The 15,857-nt window shown below is 42.3% G+C and overlaps 1 protein-coding gene across 5 annotated transcripts in view; it reads right to left on the bottom strand.

Moving 5' to 3' along the window:
* Nucleotides 1-15,857, bottom strand: part of LOC311243566 (neural cell adhesion molecule L1-like protein) — a 222,594-nt gene that overhangs the window by 92,127 nt on the left and 114,610 nt on the right. For all 5 annotated transcript variants that reach the window (XM_084332833.1, XM_084332831.1, XM_084332829.1 and 2 more), the window contains exons 6-7: nucleotides 3,643-3,813; nucleotides 394-432 (exon numbers count right to left, since the gene is read on the bottom strand). In XM_084332833.1, the coding sequence (XP_084188959.1) occupies nucleotides 394-432; nucleotides 3,643-3,813 (210 nt within the window). The remainder of the gene's footprint in view (nucleotides 1-393; nucleotides 433-3,642; nucleotides 3,814-15,857) is intronic.

The raw sequence follows: 15,857 nt of genomic DNA on the forward strand, positions 1-15,857 counted from the left end.
CATGTTTGTTTGTTTGTTTATTTATTTACACATATAAAAACAATTACATATATAATACAATATAATCCACAAGGGATGTGTAGGAGAATTGCCTAAAACCCTCTAGGGGCTTGTATGTGGCATTCACCAGGAAGCAAAATTACATTATATCAAGATAAAATATAAAATCCCCCCCACCCCCCCCCCCACCCCCCCTCTCAAACAAACAAACACACACAAGCAGGCCTACATAGACACCGAAGCAGGCACCCACCCATGCCATACGATTTCTGGTATATAGAAAACAATTAATGACAGGAAGAATATATAATAAAACGAAAATACAACAAGCCATCAGACCACAGTTTGTAATGGAAGTCCATTATGGGAAATATTGTTTTAAATCTCACTCACCACTGCTGCCACTGGCATTCAGCTCACTGTCAGGCTTCACTGAAACACAAACAAAATAAAATCAGATAATGAAGTAAACCTCAAACATCTCCTCCACACTTATGTTGGATATTGAATAACAATTAGCTTGGTATGGTTTTACCACCAAAAACGTTCAATACACTACTGAAATTTTACCGCAATCCGGTTAACTAAACGGTTCACCAAAAAAGAAAATAACCCAAAACACAACACTTCTTAGCTTACACAGTCTTGTTATAATTCACTGGAAAATATTGTTTCTGTGCATAGATCACTAGATGTATCACTATCAACTTATAATACAAGGGTAACATTAGCATCTCACGTTATCATTATAGTATTTCCTGGATGACAGGGTGGCAAGCTGGGAAATAGTGACCATGATAGGTTTGCAGAATTAGTTGTGTCACACAAGCCCCCGCAAAAATAACAATCTGTACAGTCAGGAGAGTGAACTGTAGACTAACTGTGGAGAAGAACTTTACAAGCGTTTACGTTGATTGACACGTAGGCTTCAAAACAGCATCATACTGTAGCAGAAACTGTGCTTGAATGTGAACACGACTGAACACGTCCTTCAAAGTCCCTGGAATGTATTATTTTCGCAGGATGTTCAACAGACAGGCAAACTATCCTACAGTCTTTATTTTTAGAATGGAACGAATGGCCCAAACATGCCATTTGAAAGGCTAGATTGATATTGTCTACCAACACAACCTTAATTATATATATATATTATAAACATCTTTTAAAGGGCTGCTTCAGCCCCCTGAAACGCCAGGAAAGCTCAGTCAGTATGTTCTTCCTGTGCCCCAGGACAGTTCAGTGAGTATGTTCTTCCTGTGCCCCAGGACAGTTCAGTCAGTATGTTCTTCCTGTGCCCCAGGACAGTTCAGTCATATGTTCTTCCTGTGCCCCAGGACAGTTCAGTCATATGTTCTTCCTGTGCCCCAGGACAGTTCAGTCAGTATGTTCTTCCTGTGTCCCAGGACAGTTCAATCAGTATGTTCTTCCTGTGCCCCAGGACAGTTCAGTGAGTATGTTCTTCCTGTGTCCCAGGACAGTTCAGTCAGTATGTTCTTCCTGTGCCCCAGGACAGTTCAGTCAGTATGTTCTTCCTGTGCCCCAGGACAGTTCAGTGAGTATGTTCTTCCTGTGTCCCAGGACAGTTCAGTCAGTATGTTCTTCCTGTGCCCCAGGACAGTTCAGTCATATGTTCTTCCTGTGCCCCAGGACAGTTCAGTCAGTATGTTCTTCCTGTGCCCCAGGACAGTTCAGTGAGTATGTTCTTCCTGTGCCCCAGGACAGTTCAGTCAGTATGTTCTTCCTGTGCCCCAGGACAGTTCAGTCATATGTTCTTCCTGTGCCCCAGGACAGTTCAGTCATATGTTCTTCCTGTGCCCCAGGACAGTTCAGTCAGTATGTTCTTCCTGTGTCCCAGGACAGTTCAGTCAGTATGTTCTTCCTGTGCCCCAGGACAGTTCAGTCATATGTTCTTCCTGTGCCCCAGGACAGTTCAGTCAGTATGTTCTTCCTGTGCCCCAGGACAGTTCAGTGAGTATGTTCTTCCTGTGCCCCAGGACAGTTCAGTCAGTATGTTCTTCCTGTGCCCCAGGACAGTTCAGTCATATGTTCTTCCTGTGCCCCAGGACAGTTCAGTCATATGTTCTTCCTGTGCCCCAGGACAGTTCAGTCATATGTTCTTCCTGTGCCCCAGGACAGTTCAGTCAGTATGTTCTTCCTGTGTCCCAGGACAGTTCAGTCAGTATGTTCTTCCTGTGCCCCAGGACAGTTCAGTCATATGTTCTTCCTGTGCCCCAGGACAGTTCAGTCATATGTTCTTCCTGTGCCCCAGGACAGTTCAGTCAGTATGTTCTTCCTGTGTCCCAGGACAGTTCAGTCAGTATGTTCTTCCTGTGCCCCAGGACAGTTCAGTGAGTATGTTCTTCTTGTGTCCCAGGACAGTTCAGTCAGTATGTTCTTCCTGTGCCCCAGGACAGTTCAGTCAGTATGTTCTTCCTGTGCCCCAGGACAGTTCAGTCAGTATGTTCTTCCTGTGCCCCAGGACAGTTCAGTGAGTATGTTCTTCCTGTGCCCCAGGATAGTTCAGTCAGTATGTTCTTCCTGTGCCCCAGGACAGTTCAGTCATATGTTCTTCCTGTGCCCCAGGACAGTTCAGTCATATGTTCTTCCTGTGCCCCAGGACAGTTCAGTCAGTATGTTCTTCCTGTGTCCCAGGACAGTTCAGTCAGTATGTTCTTCCTGTGCCCCAGGACAGTTCAGTCACTCAGTACAGTTGTGAACACGCACCACTGTCTCCTAAAAATCAGAGCTAGAAAGAACCCTCCAATCTGTGATGTAACTGGGATGTAAAATCTGGGGCTACTCCATAGTCATTGAATGGGGCTCTGAATTTATAAGGCCATCAAATGTTTATGTGAGACCTTACATCCAAATAAGGTTTATATTCAAGCATTGTTAGATGGTTAGGTCTGAACCACAATTAAAAACTTAAGCTTAGGGAGGCTGGGTGCTGCTCTCCCAGTGAAACTCCTCGCTGTCAGGTGAAAAGAAGCGGCTGAGGCGGCTGGGTGGCATAGCGGAGATTGCGCTCGTCACCAATGCAAGAGACTCCCTGAGTCGGCATTGCCTGCGGCTTGGGCCAGTCGTGATACTATCTCAAAGTCGATGGGTGGGGATTGGACGTTGTGGACAGCGACTCCTACAGGTCGGTTGGGTGACGCCTGTACAGCAGAGACAGGAAGTATCGAGGGCAGCGTGAGTCACTACAGCCGACCAGTGGGAGGCATAGTCTAGCAACGTTCAAGACAGGGGAGGGGAGAATTGAAGGGGAGAATTGGCGATACGAAATTGGGATGGGAGAAAAATTGAAAAATAAGGAGAAAAGGTGGATAAAAAAAAGAAAAGAAGCGGCTGGCGACTCCACATGTATCGGAGGAGGCATGTCATAGTCTTCACCCTCCCCAGACTGACAGTAAGGCAGCGCAACAACCAGGAGGGAATTGGCAAAAACAACTAAATTGTGGGATGGGGGGAAAGCATGAAAAGGCAAAAAAAACTAAACATAAATAGGTATTTTCTATCTCCAAGTCAAACTCTTCAAGAACATAATATGACTCAAAATGTACATGGTTACAAATGTAACCCAATATTCTATTAATGGCGTATCTTTTACACAAGACCACAAGGACTATATTGTGAACCTACAGCTCTTGACCACCACGGACATGGCTGTTTTCTGGACGATGGTGCGTATCTTGGAGAAAGCAGCGAAGCAGCAGTAGTCCTGACGACTGTCCTTCTCTAAGGCGTTGGAGAAGTACAGGTTGCCGTCGTTGCCCGTGGAAACCCTTGCATCCTGTTCAATGTGCTGCAGACCTGGAGGAGGAGACATTCGGTCAGTGGCACCAACAGTGTTGTTTCCCACAGGTTGTACTTAAGGTGTCAAGTTAAATTGAAAGGACAAGTTCACTTTTAATTTTTAACCCAGGCTCTATATAAACATGTGTCTGGCATGATGTTGACTAGTGACAGGCCATAATTTCACTGGCCGCTTTAGTATTGAGAAACAGCATCCTCTCACCAGGCGCCAATACAATCCAATGGGGCAAGTGTTATAGCCGCCAAAAACCATGATACATGTCCTTTTCCAAAAGAGGAAGCTCACAGATAAGATGTGTTTTTTCGTGTTCTATTGGGAAAATGGTTGGAAACCACACGTCGTATCAAAAGTTATGAGGAGTTTCATAGGCCAGTTACACATGTTACCTATGAAATCATTATAACGTTTGATATGATGTGCGGTAAGCTGTAGCCCTATTTTCTGAAATGTTGCCTAAAGGTACATGCCCAAGTAAATGGAAGATTGTTTCACTTCTACAAGGTCAATTTGCATGTTCCTGGTATCTAGGAACATCTAGGGACCTCTGGGAATGTATTCCCAGTGTCAGCAATATTGTGTCTGTTACTAGGCTTGAGTAAATTGTGATGAAACAAAGGAGAATATAAATCATGATATTTTTTTTGCATCTTTGCCGGTGAATAACACCATGCTAACATTGAGGTTCTTCTGATTTCATTCACTGAGCTCATTCACCACCTTCTTGAGATCAAGTGTACAACAAATCTAAGCAAATGAATAAAGGGAAGATGATTAACACTTTAATCGCCGGGAACGCCGTAACTCGTCTTTGCTCGCCATGCTCATTCTGCCGAAGACGCCGTAACTCGTCTTTGATATCAATATTTCAAAAATCTGTGATCGAAATCATATTTCTCCTCCGGAGACATGAGATGTACTGGTGAGCTCCACTCAACTGTCTAACGGTTCAAGAGCGCCATCTGGTGGCCGATCGGCAGATCGGCCAACAGGAAGTGACGCGCCAAACAGGAAGTGCTCATCCATATTTCGTCCGGGCACTCGCAATCGTTAGCCGGACTCCATCTCAACACACTGGATAATCAATCGCTCGCCCTAACTCAATAAACAACGTTATTTGGACGTATATAGTATTATACAACCTGGAAATGGTTCATCTATATCAACATCCCATAATCGAAAACTGTCTACTCCAAGCTGATCGTCCAACGGCGCGAGGAAGATACGGTAAGATCCAGCGTTATTTTCTAACGTGTTCCATATAAACTGCTCTGATGACCATATGACCCACACTAGACGAATGATATAACGTTGCCCACGGAATTATAAACGACCCCCCGCCCATCCGGTCAATATCAGATGATACGTAGTAACTTCTAGAAGTACCTCCAGTTGAAATTTTTCATCTGGCACCGATCGCTACCAAACTGTATTTGATCATCAATATAATGCATTTGGGGCTATAAATCAAGTTCTGGAGAAAGCTGCAGAAAACGATAAAAACATACTTATACTTTAGACCATATTTTAGTATGAATATGTGAATGAAAAAGTATAACGTTGCTACACCCTGAACAATGGATATAGGACATTGAATGGGCCATAATAATGTCAATTTAGCAATAGAATTTAAAAAGTTATAGCCCTGCAAAGAAGGGGAACTTCTCCATAGACAAATAGAGCTGGCTAGGGATGGTAAATTATGAATTTAACCATGGCAATCAAAGTGTTAAACAGGATTTGTAGATACAGTAATAATTATAATCCATTTGAATTTTCAAAATTGAATTATGAACTATAAGTGACCTTATTATGGCCAAATCATACATATATGGATAGGGAAAAAGCTCCTCTTTCCAATGTCAGTGTTAAATCTGGATTTAGTAATTTCCTCGCAGTTTTACGATAAAAGATAGATAAATTCGTATTTTTGGAAAGAAATGTATCGCTAAACAAACGTAGTGCTAGGGGCGGCTAGGTGGTGCAGTGGGCAAGGCGCTCACCACCAATGCAGGAGACGCTGGGTTCGAGCCCAGCTCTCCGCATTGCTATCAGCTTGGCTGGTCGTTCATACTAATATAATTGGCAGTATTAGGGGGTGGGAAGCAGATGGGTGGGGATCGGATGTTGTGGACAGCGACTCCTACAGGTCGGTTGGTGCGCCTGCGCAGCAGAATCAGGAAGCGACAGGGGCGGCGTGCTCTCCAAAACGCAGACCCCCGCCGCTGAGAGATCGCGCTGTGCAGGTGAAAAGATGCGACTGCTGCTTCCTCAAGTACCGGAGGGGACACGTGATGTAAGGCTTAGTCCACATTGCAGCCGGCTTGTGGGAGGCATGGCCTAACAGCATTCGAGACAGGGGAGGGTAGAATTGGACGATACGAAATTGGGATGGGAGAAAAATAGAAAATGGGAGAAAAAGTAGATAAAAAAAAAAAAAAAAACGTAGTGCTGAAAATATACACGTTGACTGCTGTTTTGATAGGGTTAGGGTCTTTACTATTGGCTACATTTGAAAAAGAAACACAACATTAATTAATATAGTCTGTATTGTTTTTCAAAGATCTCTGGCATAGGCTGTTGAGACGTATTGAGCTCCCCCAGGCATCACTTCAAAATGGCACGTGAGTGAACAAGCACATTCAGAATAAATAAATAACGCACATCATCCGTTTCTTGGTGCTGAGCCAAACTGTAAAAACAGTAATACATAAAACAAAGCGGGGCTCGCAACTCACTTGATGCTCCAAGGTGTTTTAATTGACACAATAATAGCAGTAGATACAACGTTTTCGACCGACCCTTCTGGTCTTTTTCAAGTAAGAACAAGCACATCCCGGGGAGCTCCAGTAGCTCACCGCGTACCTCGAACGCTATTTCGACGTCGGGGACAACCGTGCGCGTCACGGATCTGGGGTAGCGAGTTCGACTCCCAGACAAGCCGTACTTTCTCAGAGTGTCTTTCCCCCCATCTATACCCCCATTCAACCTGTTTCTGTCGGTCATACTTGACCAGAAAAAGCGATAAACGCGAAAAGAACCAGCTGACTGGTCAAAGTTTAAAAAAAAAAAGAACAAGCACATCCCATTTCTTGTAACACAAGTGTTTCCTCCAAATCTTCTCCCCGCCGTGACCCCGCCGATCATCTACTGTGATGATTTTGCAATGCTTTTTTTTTTTAAACCTTTTTAATGTTCCTGTGAATAAGTGCATATGTAGCAGAGGGTATGAGTGTGTGGTGTGTCAGTGAGTATGGGTACAACACATGTATGTATGGTAGTGTGTCTATGGGTACATCATAGATGTGTTGTGTGGTAGAGTGGGTATGTAGGTATCGTTATTTTAGGTGCTGCACAAACCAATCTCGTTGTACTGTATTGTGCAATGACAATAACGCTTTCTACTTCTACTTCTAAAGGGATAGTTCAAAATGCCCCATGTACAAATTGTGTTGTCGATTGGCAGAGTCGTTTCTCAGCACAACAGTGTGTTCCTTTATTAATCCCTTTGGGGAAATTCAGATGTCACAAATAAATGTAGATGGGGCCAAGTTCCTGTCTGTACAAGCTAACAGAAAATAACTGAAATCTACATTGTGTGCATTGTGGAGTAGGTTTCAGTTATCATCAGTCAGTTTGTACAGGCAGGAGCTTGGCCCCATTGACTTTGCATTGTCTTGTGACAAACTAGCCATAGCTGTGAATATCCAGTATGAGGCACAGCATGGATTATGCACATAGGAAATTGGGCCAAAAAGGTTCCAAAGTTCTAAACTATCCCTTTAAGACTACATATGGGGAAACTCTGAATTGAATTATCCTGAAAAAATAAATACATCCATCTGGTATTCCAAAAGGACCAAAGTGCACGCTCAAAGTGCACGCTTAAAGTGCACGCTCAAAGTGCACGCTCAGAAGCACTGGAAGTTATTTCAACGACGAATAACATCCCGGCCTGAAGCTGGCCACGTGTCAAAGCATTCAGATTCAGCATAGCCTTGTGTACAATAGAACTTAATGGAAATGCCCTACAGAGCTTCCCATTATAAGAGCCCCCTGCACTCATCAAGCACACTGTGATATATTGTGTTGGATAAAGCCATTATGTAAGTCTCGGGTCACTGGAGCTGTTTCCCTCCTTGGTTAATCACAGTATTTAACATCTCATCTTGAGTCCTGGCCTGTAGCTTGTGGCTCTATGTTCTAGGTAAAATCCTGGATTATGGTATGGTAATGACGCTATTTTGAGATGCATAATTACTCAGACTTAGTTTGACAAACTATATACAGTATATATATATATTAGTGCTGTCAGGCGATTAAAAAAATTAATCTAATTAATTACAGGATTTGTAATTAATTAATCTAATTAATCGCATTTTAATCGCATAACTATTTTATGCCTGATATTCTATATTCTATAATCATATTTCAAATTGCATGTGTCCGGATGGCAGAATTCAGTACTGTATCTACAAAACCTTCTGTTTAATCATCTTCCATCTATTAATTTGCTTAGATTTTTCAGGTCTGGTCAATTTGAGCATGGTGTTATTCACAGTCAAAGATAACAAAAAAAATATTGATATTCTCATTTGGTTCATTACAATTTACTCAAAATAAAATTTTCATTCAATCAATCACAGCGCAGATTGAGTGATTGAATGAAAATGTTATTAACAGATTGCAGAATGGGTACAATACAGTACGGCTCAATACACACAATTGTTAAGGGGATGCAGATCAGAGAAAGACTTTCGTCTTGTTTACATCAGGGTCCCCCATTTTCAATTCATAATGAATTAAGTAAGGGTGCAACTTGCACTGTGCAATCCATTCTTTGTGGATCTAGCCCACAGTATTTCTGACACTGGGAATACATTCCCTGAGATTCATAGATGTCCCTAGAATCAGATACCAAGAACATGCAAATGGACCATATTAAAAAAAATCTGTAAATGTGTATTCTACATTCTTATGGAATGAATGAGATACAAAAAAAATATTATTTAAAAAAAAAAAAAAAAAAAAAAAAAACTTTTTTTTGTAATTAATTTTGAGTTAATTTTCATAACGCGATAATTTGCTGTGTAATTAATTAATCTAATTAACGCGATAAACTGACAGCCCTAATATATATATTTATTTTACGCATAGTTAAGATGTAACCGTCAAACCATCAAAATGTAATCAGAATATGGACGTCCTAGATACAAAGATTGCTCTGACTCAGAAAATAAAAACAGGCAAAACCGATAGGACTGTATCCCCTGCTCCCAAGACTCCACTCTAGCAGAACTGATAGGACTCTGTTCAATCCAAGGGTCCCCAGGCACCACTCTAGCAGAGCTGCTAAACCATCTGAAATAAAAAATTAAATAAAAAAAACCTGCTTGTGTTTGTAGAAAAAAGGCATTTTTTCCCCCTCTCAGACATCAAGCAAGTGTGTTTGTGTCGTGGGAGAGCTCCCAAAGGGTCTGGGGGAGAGAACTCCATCCCCATCGCCACCACTTCAGTCAGACTTAAGCAGTTAAGCAGAGTTAAGGCGAGACCATTCACGAGACGACGGAATCACTCCTCTTTGTTTGGCAGTGGAAGAGAATAGACACTGAAATGGAGGATCTACTCTGGAGTACTGGAGGTGCCGGAGGTGAAGAACAAACAAACAAACAAACAAAAACAAAACACTACAATCTATGTTGGGGAGTATACCTCTTAACCTGTATTGAGTCTCCTGGCCATTTTAGTTTTCGTTTTTGAGGACTGCATACTTTGCTAACCAAAACAACATACTTTATACTTATAGCACATGCATGAGCCTGATCTCTTTTGAAAGATGACATTCTGAAGTTTCTGATTCCAGAGAAAATATTCACTTTTAGTGCTAACGTAATAGAGTAACATAGGTCTGAACTTGAGTTGTAGAAAAACTTGTTACTTAAGTTTTTCTGTAGTAGTTAGTACTCCAGAGGTAGTATTTCCCCAGAAGGTGGTATGGCTTACAAATCCATACGGACCCATAGCCTGAAGCCTTATGTAGTAGTACATGTCCAAATTTCATAAAGATCCATTCAGAAATTAGTGATTAGGAGTGATTTTGGTAAACTGTGTACAAAAGAAAAACTGAGTTTTCTCATAGACTTCAATTAATTCGGCTGTTTTTCTCAACTTGTTTTCGCTCATAATTTTCTTTTAGGTTTTAGATTCATACATCCCCATGTGGGGTATCATTGGAAAGCCACACTCATTGGCTACAACCAATGTTCCCTCTAACGTGCGCCCGTGCGCGAGCGTGCACATGGCAAAACGCTCCTGCGCACATCTGAAATCTGTCGCGCATAGAAACGTTTGTGTAAAATATGAATGTAGTTAAATTGACTGGCGCGTTGCACCGAATACTACGGTACCCTGTTGCATGTGACGTTACCAAGAGAAGACTCGCTTTCAGTGCCTTGTGGGCGTTGCTACTGCGCTCACACAGACACACACACAACAGAGCAGGAAGCTACAGATCCGACCAGCATTGCTGGCTCACATGCCAAGGCGAAAATGTACATTACAGATCAACTGCAGAGAAAATTCCCAATTTATCGTCCCGTCGAGACTAATTGGAAGCGGAGTGCAACGCGTGCAAAGCTTGACCATTATGTTTCTGTGTCTAATAAAGGTGCTGGCGATCTCAAAGCTCACATGAACACAGAAAAACATTACAAACAAAGCAGTGCGAGGCAAGAGTTTGATGGCAAAGTTGACCGAATTGATTGAAGAATGCAGCTATACAGAGAGAGAAAGAAAATAATTTAAAACTATTTTGATGCCTCAAAATGATGTTTTGGTTTGATAAGATGCTTATGATACAATCATTCTAAGGATTATGTGTGTAATAAATTAGTTTAGTACACTAATTGCAACCAATCTGAAACTGCATAGTGCACTTTTAAATTAGTATCTTTGTGAGGTTACTGTTTTTTTTTATCAACTTTTTCTCCTCTTTTTCAATTTTTCTCCCATCCCAATTTCACTGTGCCAATTCTCCCCTCCCCTGTCTTGAACGTTGCTCGCATATGCCCCCCACTGGCCCGTTGTAGGGAGGATAGAAGCCTTGCATCACGTGTCCCCTCCGATACACGAGGAGGCAGCCTGTCACATCTTTTCACCTGCCAGCGCGGACTCTCATTGGCGAGGTGTAACGTGTGGGAGGCTCACACTACCCCCGCCATTTCCTGTCTCTGCTGTGCAACCGACCTGTAGGAGTCGCTGTCCACAACGTCCAGATTACCACCCATCGACTTCCACCCGCTAACTCTGCCAATTGAGTTAGTATGACGGCCGGCCCAAGCCGGACACAACGCCGACAGCCGGATTCGAACCCGGTGTCTCTTGCGTTGGTGACGAGTGCAATGTCCGCTGCGCCACCCAACCACCCTGTGAGGTTACTGTTTTATAATTTACATTACATTGAAAAGATAAAGATATATTTTTTAAAGATGGATTTTCTAATACAGAAGAGGTATTATTTAGAACATTACTTATTTTTACATACATTATTTTTCTTGCTATTTATTTTGTCCAGTAAGACTTGAAAATATATATTATTTTGTCATAGGTTGATTTAGTTATTTTCTTGAGATTTGTCAGATAGATTACTTTAGGCATAATACAGCATGTTGAGTAACTTTGGTTATAGAGAGATATTATTTTGTTATATAAAATAATATAAACAATAATTTTATATCCATACAGAGGAGGCATACTTTAAATATATTAAAATGATAAGGCATCTTTGAGTAAACTTCGAGTATCATTAAGTATCTTGAGGCTGAAGGCAGAGTGTCCTCTTTAAAAAAAAATCACAATATGGTCACCCTTGAAGTCGCATTATAATTCACTTAATAAAATAATGACGAGTCAGCCTCCTAAAAAGACAAAAGTTAGTGACACGACTCACACCGCCACAGCCAAAGTAAGGACTTTGCTCTGTATCGTCAATCAATGGTAAAATAAATATAATATGCCTTTTTGTATTATTTCTGTGTATCAGCTAAATATATAGATTTTTATGTTAGACATTGAGGGAAATAAAAATTCTCAGATTTTTTACAAACCGCCGCTTATCAACTAACCAGTTAATCGGCAGGTGACGTATGTTGCTCAGTAGTTGCTAATGTCTGCTCGGGAGGTTTGAGTCTTTGCTCAAACCGAACAAAAATTTGAGGGAACATTGGCTACAACCCTCCACAATCATTTTCAAGATCGGATCTAGATTGATGGAACTACTGCACCAAGAGTCTGGAGTGGTATTTTGCGCAATACCGTTTACTTTGCACAAGCCTCAAATACCGTCATGTAACTCGAGAACCGCTGAACGTATTTTGCCGATATTGACAGGCAACAAATAAGCCTTCAATTCGATATATATATATTGTATTACAAAATATGCACACCCGAGCCACTAGGGGTCGCCAAAGTGCCGGTGGGCAAATCATCCTAAAAACGTCCCATATGCGGGACGGCGCATGCTAACTGGTAAATCATGTGTTTAACTACATTTTGGAGCTATAAACTAATTTACCAGATTGAGGCATTTTGCCAAAGCCATCTCAGAAACATCGGCCGAGGAAGGTGCCCTCACTCAATCAATCAATCAATCTACAAGAACTAAACTGGGCTGGGTAGTTTGAATTTCCTGACAACCTCGATCGTCTCTCTCTAGATTAGCTTACCACTCTCTCTCTCTCACCAGGTAATGGAGTAAGCAGGAGTAAATTCTTCTGGGTTCTGTGTGTTTGTGTTTGAGTGTCAATCTTTGACTGCCATTGTCTTGACACCCGCCCCCTTTTTTTCCATTTGTAGTCCTTTGTACAACAGGAAGCTGGAGCACATGCAGTACTTTAGGGCTCTATCTCTTAGCTTGATGATATGTACAGAGCTGGCTGTGACATTATTTTACTCACCACAATCAGAGTGGAAATTCCCCTTTAACTCTTTCCCTGCCAACGATGAGTACTCGTTATAGCCCGCCAATCGAATACTGCCAACAACGAGTATACTCGTTATTGTATCGTTATTTCTTTTATTCGCTATTTCCATTCATAAATCATCCAGGTATGCTGTGGTACTGTGTGGCAATGTGTCTGAGATCGCAACGGTCCGATACCGCCGCCTGGTGGTATGCGGCCGATGCACTCCCTTTGTGTCTCTGTGCTCTGGCTTTGCGTCATTGAAAGTCATCCGGGCGGAGTTTTCTTGTAAAGTGGATCAAGATCTTCATTCGATCGCATTGAATCGTCAATCCGACGGCGGATTCATTATGCTGTGGGGGGCAGCCACAAGACAGAACATAACCCCGTTCTATTTCCCCCAATTCCTGTGTTGCTCATTTGACATTAAACACCCTTGAAACCACTCCTATCTCTTCTCGTGTATTCAGCAATTGGGCTGTGCTCCAGACCCCAGTTCTCACAGTTATTGACAATCAATTAATCATAAACGACCCCCCCCCCCCTCTTTCATACATGCATGATGGAACATAATATAATATACTGATCATATGCATTTGAATTTTTTATTGTAGCGTGTATAGGGACGAAATGCCAATGGATTAAGTATAATATGCGTCGCGGCCTATTACTAGCCTTCCAGGAATGACCCCAGACCACTCTAAAACCATACTTATATTCACCACGGTATAAAACGAGAATGTATGGATGGAAAAAATATTCCTTTTTCACATCTTGAACGATAGATACTCGATGTCAAATGGGCCATAGTATTGCATATAGCTATAATATTTAAATAGTTATAGCCCTGCAAACAAGGTGAGGGACTCCCACCGTTTACAGTGATGGCGGTAGCTACTACAGGATGAGGCTAATGCATGGCGTCCAATGAGTTAAGGTGGATAATTACAAACAATTCCATGAAATCCATTTCCTACTAATTTACTTCAATGTTTTGTTTACAACATCTCCCTCTGATTTCACCTCAACAACTGGTCTCTGTCATTAAGCGGTGCTGTAAGTGGTATTTTAGTTTTGTTAAACTAAGTGGTCTACATATTAAAATAATATCTCTACATTCCGAGTCGGAAGGTGCAGACTCGGACTCGGACTTGTTAATTGATAAATACAGTTATTTATTTTTAATTTCTTTTGTAATAGGCCCTAATCATTTGGCATAAGGTATTGATGGCTATATTAATATCGTAACATTATTTCGTTTTGTGCAAGGGCAGACACATGTGTTCCACCTAGGGATGGGTACCGAATTCGGTACTTTTAAAGGTACCTACCGAAACAGTATCGATTCACGTGAGATCCAACTGTGCCAATTGTCGGTAAACCGAAACCGCACGTTAAGGTCAACGACACGTGCACAATACATGTTTTCAAACTCTCTTTGGGTGTTTGCAATTCATGGGGAGATATGTCTCTGATATCTTGGTACAGTGGGCAGGTTAGAAAGTGTAGCTCAATGTTTCCACCTGTGCTCTGAGTCTGACATGGCTGTTCCACTCCTCTCAAAACTTTATTTTGTTATGTGCTCTTGCTGCCGCGTGGGTTTTATTTTTCTTTTGGTTTGAATTTCTGTACCTCATTGTTTGCATTTTGTACTTTAGGTTGTATATTGTATATTGTATATTTTGTATAGTGGGTGGACTTTATAATGTTTACTTCTTTTTACTGTATGAAGCACATTCTCTGGGGCTCAAACAGAACCAAGCATTTCACTGTAATGTGCATGTACTTTATACGTGACAAATAAAACCAAACTTGAACTTGAACTCTAGTAAAGATAAGGCCACGCCCCCTCAACATACTGAGAGTTGGCTGTGCTCAGAGAGGGTGACCTAAAACACTTCTGAAGCTGTTTTATGTTATGTAGAATGAATGGCTGAATTTCTATAGCGCTTTTCTTTTTCAAAACAGTTTTACAATGGAATGACTGCATAAATTGTTCAGTATTCAGGGAATCAAACCCCTAACCCTGGCAATATTAGTGCCATGCTCAGAGCACCAAGCTCTACCCATTGAGCTACACAGCATCACAATGTGCTGCAATCCAAACATGGTGGGAATTTTCTACTACTTTTCAATTCAGAATTCCCATTGTTCTGTCCCCTGCTCCCCAGACATCACTCTAGCAGAACAGATAGGACTGTTCTGTCCCCTGCTCCCCAGACATCACTCTAGCAGAACTGATAGGACTGTTCTGTCCCCTGCTCCCCAGACATCACTCTAGCAGAACAGATAGGACTGTTCTGTCCCCTGCTCGCCAGACATCACTCTAGCAGAACTGATAGGACTGTTCTGTCCCCTGCTCCCCAGACATCACTCTAGCAGAACAGATAGGACTGTTCTGTCCCCTGCTCCCCAGACATCACTCTAGCAGAACAGATAGGACTGTTCTGTCCCCTGCTCCCCAGACATCACTCTAGCAGAACAGATAGGACTGTTCTGTCCCCTGCTCCCCAGACATCACTCTAGCAGAACTGATAGGACTGTTCTGTCCCCTGCTCCACAGACATCACTCTAGCAGAACAGATAGGACTGTTCTGTCCCCTGCTCCCCAGACATCACTCTAGCAGAACTGATAGGACTGTTCTGTCCCCTGCTCCACAGACATCACTCTAGCAGAACAGATAGGACTGTTCTGTCCCCTGCTCCCCAGACATCACTCTAGCAGAACTGATAGGACTGTTCTGTCCCCTGCTCCCCAGACATCACTCTAGCAGAACTGATAGGACTGTTCTGTCCCCTGCTCCCCAGACATCACTCTAGCAGAACAGATAGGACTGTTCTGTCCCCTGCTCCCCAGACATCACTCTAGCAGAACTGATAGGACTGTTCTGTCCCCTGCTCCCCAGACATCACTCTAGCAGAACTGATAGGACTGTTCTGTCCCCTGCTCCCCAGACATCACTCTAGCAGAACTGATAGGACTGTTCTGTCCCCTGCTCCCCAGACATCACTCTAGCAGAACTGATAGGACTGTTCTGTCCCCTGCTCCCCAGACATCACTCTAGCAGAACTGATAGGACTGT

This window comes from Notolepis coatsorum (assembly GCF_963971535.1).
Source record: "Notolepis coatsorum genome assembly, chromosome: 17".
NCBI lineage: Eukaryota > Metazoa > Chordata > Actinopteri > Aulopiformes > Paralepididae > Notolepis > Notolepis coatsorum.